Genomic DNA, 7,741 nt, shown 5'->3' on the forward strand with positions numbered 1-7,741 from the left:
CGTTGCTGAATGTATATGTCACTTCTGTGAATTATCAAGAGCTGTATTGACAAATGGGCAGAGCATCTTTAACCTAGCTTAATTTTTCACAACTGGAAGTAGATGTTTGACCTTGCATGGCATGTGAGAAGTGACCACTAACATTTGACTTAAGGAGTAGAGGCTGGGAGTACTTCAAGCTTGTTTTCTCATTTCACTTGTAGAAGTAACAGCTGCTGTACAGTGTCTACAAATTTTGTGTTGTCACTCCTATAGCTTAGCATAGTTAAAACAGTGATAGCATGAAAATGGAATGGAACCGGAATTGTTACATTTTTTTTTGTGCATTATGCGCACAAGCGGAATAGAAATGCAGGATGGAGGGAAGTAGCATTTGCTTCCACTTGAAATATAAGAGCAGGGCAAGACTCCAACATTCACACATGTTATGTGTGCATACAGGGTAGTGTTGCAAGCATTGCAAGGATATTTGTATGAACTGAGAATACAGATCTTTCTGCCGTATAATGTCTAAATTGGGGAATTGTAGCTTCAAGCCCTGACAAAGTGTTATGACATTCTAATGTAAGATGTTAAAGGCTCAGGCTGTAAAACTCCGAGTGTGTTGGAAAACTCGGGAGGAGTTAACGCGAGCTCTTTCATGTGATGGCTGTGGCTATTACACTGGATGTTTACCAAGGGTTTCTCCTGTGTGCTGGTGTTGCGGAACTTACAGGAACAGAACTGGCCAAGTGTTCAAACTGCAGGGATGCATGTTTCAGCAAGCCTGGAGATTTTGACCACAACTGCTTTGCTGCTTTTTGCGCTTTCGTTATGGGTGGCGCGGTCAGCCTCCATCGCTGCCTTTGCTGTTTGACGCACCGTAGCGCTCGCCTGCTCTTCTTGGGCCTTAGCGATGTGTTCGGCCGCTTTGGCTGCTTTCTCATCTTTGTGTGCGGCTACATAAAGGAGTCTTTGGCGACATAGCGGCGCCTTTCTATGTCTTGCCACATTCGGCCCCATTTTATGGCCATGGCACAGAACTACTGCCGGCTAACGTTTAACTCTCATTCATATATATGCTTAATTAAACCATTTAACTTGTAACCACTTCAATAATTTTCTTTGGCATTCCTCGCCAAACCCTGGCTATTTCCACCTCGCAGTTATGTGCCATGTCTGAAGAGGCGAACAACAACAACAAGGGGTTCTGATTTACTCTTGCTGTGCTATGAAAGGAATGTTTTTTTTTTCTGATTGACAACATTTATCATTTCAGGATTTTTTTTTTTTAAACTTCCGGTTCGGCTTCAACATCGGCTTCGCCGTGGTTTCGGAACGATGTTCAACCGAGTTTTGCGAAAAATGGGAGCTAAAAGCGTTTGGTTTGGTTTGGTTTATTGATCCCAAAGCAACTCAGGCTATGAGGGACGCCGTAGTGAAGGGCTCCGGAAATTTCGACCACCTGGGGTTCTTTAAGTCGTTTCTCGTTAAGCAAATCAAGCGAACTCTTGAGCCGCTGCAGTGGCTCAGTGGTTTTGGTGCGCCACTGCTGGCCCGAAAGATGCGGGTTCGATCCCCTCCGCCGCGGTTGCATTTCGACAGCGGCGAAATGCTAAAGGCCCATGCATTGCGTGATGTCAGTGCACGTTGAAGTACCCCGGGCGGTCGAAACGATCTGGAGCCCTCCACTACGGTGTAGCGCATAGCCTGTGTCCCCTTGGGACGTTTAAAGGCGCATAAACCAAATCAAGCCAATCGAGTCCTTGAAGTAGAGTCGAAAGCACTAAGAAAACGTGATCGTTGCAAAAATTTCAAATTGGTTTTTTGAGGAAAGGAAATGGTGCAGTAACTGTCTCTCACATATCGGTGGACACCCGAACGGCGGGGCCAGGAAGGGATAAAGGAGGGAGTGAAAGAAGACATGATGAAAGACTTGCTATAGTGGAGGGCTCCGGAATAATTTCGATCACCTGGGTATCTTACAGCCGCCGCGGTGGCTCAGTGGTTATGGTGCTCGGCTGCTGACCCGAAAGACGCGGGTTCAATCCCGGCCGCGGCGGCTGGAATTTCTTTGGAGGAGAAATTCTAGAGGCCCGTGTACTGTGCGATGTCAGTGCACGTTAAAGAACCCCAGGTGGCCGAAATTTCCGGAGCCCTTCACTACGGCGTCTCTCAAAGCCTGAGTCGCTTTGGGACGTTAAACCCTAAAAACTAACTAAACTAAACTATCTTACAATGCAGTGACGTCGCACAGCACACGGGCACCTTTTTGCGTTTCGCCTCCATCAAAACGTGGCCGCTGCGGTCAGGTTCGAACCCGGGTACTCCAGCTCAGTAGCCGAACTGCCTAACCACTGAGCCACTGCGGCTGGTAAGTGATCGTTCCTTGACGGTCATTTACAGCACGCGGAAAGGGCATTGAAGGCTCTGTCAGTTAACGCGTGACACTTTGTGCATAGTGTTTGAAGAAAGGTCTATGGATAGTCGTGGAAATAGCTTCATAGGACTTCGATTCAGTGTGTCTGCAATTACTGGATAAGTTCGAAAGAAACAGGTGTAAACATCGGGGGGCATGCACAGAAACCAGTGTTCTAATTTCTCCGTAGTTATATAATCGCAACCCGGAGATTACTTTGTTAACCTACAAATTTCGTTCAAAATTGACCTTCTTTTCCCATTTTCCCATACCCTATACAATATAGGGTATGTCAAAGGTTACGTGATGGTGAAAGAACAGTGTCCGTGTCTGCGAAATGATACGCAAAGAGGACCCCAGGCTGCTGAAGGGATCCATTGACGCTGTCCCCTGTGCCCCTTGGTTTCTGTGGCTGTTGGCTTCGCTCATATTTATAACGAACCCCTCATTCCCCTTTCCTCGTCTGCTTAATTGCTTAGCGAGGGCCTCGGTTCTGGCAGCCTTGATGCCTTAGGAAGCATAAGAGGGTTCTCACACAGCTTCCACCCTCGCCGTTCGATGACGTTCTACGTCACATCAGCGGTAACTCAGGACGTGCTATCGCGTCATGCCGTTAAGGCGGAGCTTAAGTGTCCCTTCAAGTTCTCGCACTCTGTGAAAGCAACAAGAAACTGAGTGAAAGGTTGAATGAGGGACATCATGCATCTTTTTACCCTTTACCCTGTCGATTGTTATGAGCGGGTAAGGACAGGACGGAAAACCGAGTCCTTGTTTTTGCCTACTTCGCGCTACATCTATCAGGAATTGTGGGTGACTGGGCAACAAAATAACGGTATAGAGGCAGTAATTTCAGTCGTTATTGCCTCCGTAGCAAATTCGTGTGCCCACTAGGATGATGGCCAAGGTTTCCCGTATTACACAGTGTCCAGCAAGCTAATGAACGGAAAGATCAAGAACCATGATTGGGGTAAAGGACCAGCATTGGCAGAGTGAAAATACTGAAATAATTTAGATTAAAACAAGCAAAAACGGCCAAAATACGCTACCGAGTGGGCATTGACGCATTCTTCAACTTTCTCTTCCTCAATCGGGACAGAGGATATTCGTCCAGGGCGTTGGAGTGATCGGAGGGCGGAGGGCAAGAACTTGTCTACGAGACACACTCGTAGAAGATATCGAGTCATATCTACGCAGCTGAAAGACGTACATTGGGATAAACTTCACTGAATCAAAAGTATCTCCTTTTTCACTACAGCTCACTCAGGATCTAGAATGGTTTTCCTCTTTCTCTGCGAGTCAGCGCTGCCTGCGCGGGCGCTCGTTCGCTCGTGGGCAGTGGAGCACGCCTCGCGTCACGGGACAGCGGACGGGGAGCAGTCGCTCGGCCGTTCGAAACCGTCCGCCAGGGCCTACGCCCAGGAGCCTTGCCTGGTAAGCCCTCGTCCACCTTTCTGTTCCTCTCCATACCTCGGGGTCCGCTACGCAGTGCCAGAGGCACGACCGCGACCACCGGGCGCGCTCCGCTTTTTCGGTCCGGCTTCGACCAGCGCTTCTCTTAGGAGTAAGACTCCGCCTCGGGCTCGGCCATGCTCCGTGGGCTCGGTGGATCATTGCGCAACGTCGCAGTTCAATTAGCCCATCCTGGAAACCAGTCCCGGCCGCTTTCTCATCGCCATTTGGCCGCAACTGACTGCCTAAGCCCTTAAGGCAGCCGCGTTTTTCTGGCATCAGTGGCCCCAAAACGCTCTACGCAAGGGAATGTAGTTTAGATGCCATCCGTAAGTAAGGCCAAAGGCGTGCTACACGTGAGATCCGTACAGCGCAAGGGCATATCGCCGCGCCAACGTCAGAGCTAAGGGCAGGATGTCTGAGCGTGCTGTCGCTACACCGCCAGTAGCCTCGCTTTGGGCTGTCGCCTTTAGTCACATACTTATCCAACCTGTTAATTACGTGTGCTCCGCGATAGTGTTCAGTTAATTCAAGCTCGCTTCCATTAAGCCTCAGAACAAGTTCTGCCTTCGTCTTGGATCAGCATTCAGGAATAGGACCATGAGGCCATAACGTTTTGTAAATAATCTTTCCCTCTTCCCCTCAGCTGTTCAGCGTGGAAGTATTCGTTACGCGCGTCTCTGCAATAGTACGTGCAAAGTGGAACAGAGGATTACTGAGAGCATCGGCAGAGCCGACTCCAGGCTCCCGCGTGGCTTCTAGTGTGGACTGTAAACCCCAACTAAGCGATTCTGTGCTGTCTACGTCTGAAGAGTTCGACTAGTACTGTTTACCTTTAGGTTCAGAGAGCCCGCAACACTCCCTATCCTCAGCTCGAGCTCAGATCTTAGCGTTGTGTGGTAAAGACAAATACGTGTTCACGTTTGTAGCTTTTGCCACCGGTGGTAGGGCAACCTGTCTCTTGTACGAAAGAAGTCGCAGATTTTGTTTTATCGTCGCTTTTCTCGCTATTGTAGTTAAGCTTTCGGACTGCGGTTGTGCGCCACTGGAAGACGAAAAGGACGAGGGGTGGTTCCGCACGTGGTCCCGACCTGCGGGAGCACGTGCAGAGCCACCGCCCATCCTCTTTGTTTTCTTTTCCCGGCGCAAAGCACGAGCGGCGCGCCTCGTGCCATGGCCGACGCGTCACCGCACGAGCCCCTCGTGGCAGCGTGAGCTCGCGCGTTCGGTCGCCGCCTCGCCCAGTCCGAACACAGCCGTTGGAGCGGTCGGTCGCGTTCGGGATGCCCCCGGCTCTGTAGCTTGGGCCCAGCTGCCTTCGGGAAGCTGGCTGCTTAGGCTTCCTGGGGTTTCGTCCATCCGGGTAAGCCTGCTTGGGTGCCTGCGCCGCCCGCCTTCTCTCCTCTCCCTTCTTATCGTTGGGCTTTTCGAGCCTGGCTCGAATTTTAGCCCTCATTGCTGGCCCTCCGACTTCGCTCTCTCCCTCGGTCTAGCTTAGGCCTAGCGCGTTCGAACGCCTCTGCCTCCGCTCTAGCCCCTTCGTGGCTCTTCTGCTTCCAGGGTTTTGGGTTCGCTTGCCGACTTTCTACAATTTTTTTTTTTTGGTTTTAAAGAACTCTAGTGGTTTTTCACTTTTTTTTTTCGCTCAGCCGCGCGCCACCCTCTACGTGTGCCCCGAACCGATCACCCCAGCAGCCGCCGCTGACGATGCGCCGCACTTGTTCTTCGGCTATAGACATTTTTTCTCGAAAGCATCCAGTATTTTTGCGGTAATTATTTATTTTTAAGGCTTATTTTTTTCGACCCTACTGCCTGGCTCACCCGTTTTTTTGGGCGTGACCCATTTGTTCTTAAACCGTGCATCACCGTTCTGATTGCAGCCGCCGCTGAGGAGTCTACCCGCCTTTTTTGGGCGTGACCCATTAGTTCTTAAACGTGCATCACCGTTCTGATTGCAGCCGCCGCTGAGGAGTCTACCCGCCTTTTTTGGGCGTGACCCATTAGTTCTTAAACCGTGCATCACCGTTCTTATTGCAGCCGCCGCTGAGGAGTCGACCCGCCTTTTTTGGGCGTGACCGTGCATCACCGTTCTTATTGCAGCCGCCGCTGAGGAGTCGACCCGCCTTTTTTGGGCGTGACCCATTAGTTCTTAAACCGTGCATTACCGTTCTTATTGCAGCCGCCGCTGAGGACCCGATCCGCCTTTTTTGGGCGTGACCCATTAGTTCTTAAACCGTGCATTACCGTTCTTATTGCAGCCGCCGCTGAGGAGTCGACCCGCCTTTTTTGGGCATGACCCATTAGTTAACCCGTGCATTACCGTTCTGATGCAGCCGCCGCTGAGGAGGCGGTTCCTTTCATCGCCGCGGCCACCCTTCACAAGCCGTCACCATGCCCGAGGAGGAAGATGATGACGCCAAGAAAGGAAAGGGAGGAAAAAAAGGAGGCTCCAAGGGCAAGGGTGGCAAAGGAGGCAAGAAGGGCGGTTCCAAGGACAAGAAAGGCGGAAAGAAAGGCGGTTCCAAGGACAAAAAGGGCAAAGGCGGCAAGTCTCCCAAAGGCAAAGGCAAGGGCAAGTCCCCCAAGAAGGAGTCCGAGGGAGATGCTTCCGCCACCGAGGAGGGAGGATCCGGAGGCGGCTCTGAGGCGGCGTCGTCGCCGAAGGCTTCGCCGGCTGCAGCCGCACCCGCTGCTGCTGCACCTGCTGCAGCGCCTGCCGCTGCCGCACCGGCTGCGGCACCCGCTGCAGGCGCCGCACCGGCCGCGGGCGCTGCACCCGCTGCCGGAGCTGCTCCGGCCGCTGGCGCGGCTCCCGGCGCTCCTGGTGCCCCCGGAGCTGGCGCGGTGCAACCCACGAGGATGGGCGGCTACTACAGCGAGGCCCAGTCCATGTACGACGACGGGTACGACGACGACTTCTACGTGGACATCACCTGCTACCCGCCGCGGAGCCGAGGCAGCGCTGCCGGTGGCCCGCCGCCCGGGGGCTTCGGCTACGACGACCCCTACGGCTACGGGCGCGGCCGCTCGCCCATGGACATGTACTACGACCGGCCCCCGCCTAGGCCCATGCAGATGCCCATGGGTATGGGCATGGGCATGTGGGGCGGCGGCGGAGGCGGCGGGATGCCGCCCATGCAAACCCGGGACGTGTCCCAGCAGATGGGCCCGCAGAGCACCACGCTGCCTCCTGGCTCTCCACCGATGGCCTTCAAGACCCCCTCGACGACTGTCGTGGTCAACATGAGCGGCGAGCGGATCAACCGTGGCGGCTCCCGGCCCATGTCGCCCGTGCCCGGAGGCGGCGGCGGCATGATGGGCATGGGAGGAATGGGTGGCATGGGCGGAATGGGAGGAATGGGTGGAATGGGTGGCATGGGAGGCATGGGCGGAATGGGCATGGGAGGAATGGGAATGGGTGGCATGGGCGGCATGGGCATGGGTGGCATGCCTGGCCCCCCCGCCGTCCCTGGCAACAAGTCTCCCATCGTCATGTCCCAGCCGCTGACGGGCACTGGACTGACGCCCCAGATGCAGCAGCTCTTGCTCCGGGGCATGCCAGGCTACACGGCCACAGTCGTCCTCATCCTGGTGCCGAACCCGTGAAGAACCAGAGCCCTCCCCCAAGGAAGCCCAAGCAATTCCCGGCAAATAAACCACCTCCAAATTCTCCGCTCAACTATGGGAGACTGTCTTTAATCTCATTCGCGGCTGGCGTGCCTAGCTTGCCGCGATGCTTTCAGAGTAGATTTACCAGAGTTCTGAAAGCCGTGGTTTGGTTGTAACTGTAGTGGTTAGCGTAATGTGGAAATAAGAGCGATGCAGTGCCGAATAGTGATTGTAACCCTAGAGGGTGGTCATGGAAATTTGAGCGCTATAGTACCGAATCAAGTT

General features: G+C 53.4%; 1 protein-coding gene across 2 annotated transcripts; it reads left to right on the forward strand.

The window, feature by feature from the left end:
* Positions 1-3,586: 3,586 nt before the first annotated feature.
* LOC149365694 (uncharacterized) lies at positions 3,587-7,526 on the forward strand. Of its 2 annotated transcripts, none has more exons than XM_089542083.1 (2): positions 3,587-3,829; positions 6,181-7,526. In XM_089542083.1, exon 2 carries the CDS (start codon positions 6,239-6,241, stop codon positions 7,451-7,453), a length of 1,215 nt encoding a protein of 404 aa, XP_089398209.1. In that variant the 5' UTR covers positions 3,587-3,829; positions 6,181-6,238; the 3' UTR covers positions 7,454-7,526. The 2 variants fall into 2 exon arrangements, with proteins under 2 accessions (XP_089398209.1, XP_089398146.1); XM_089542020.1 differs by lacking the exon at positions 3,587-3,829 and adding an exon at positions 4,942-5,210.
* Positions 7,527-7,741: the final 215 nt, after the last annotated feature.

This window comes from Amblyomma mixtum, chromosome 1, assembly GCF_055824585.1.
Source record: "Amblyomma mixtum isolate Tamu chromosome 1, ASM5582458v1, whole genome shotgun sequence".
Lineage (NCBI taxonomy): Eukaryota > Metazoa > Arthropoda > Arachnida > Ixodida > Ixodidae > Amblyomma > Amblyomma mixtum.

What these genes read in the sequence shown, in the direction of transcription:
- LOC149365694 (XM_089542083.1), top strand. Translation starts at nt 6,239, where the DNA reads ATGCCCGAGGAGGAAGATGATGACGCCAAGAAAGGAAAGGGAGGAAAA.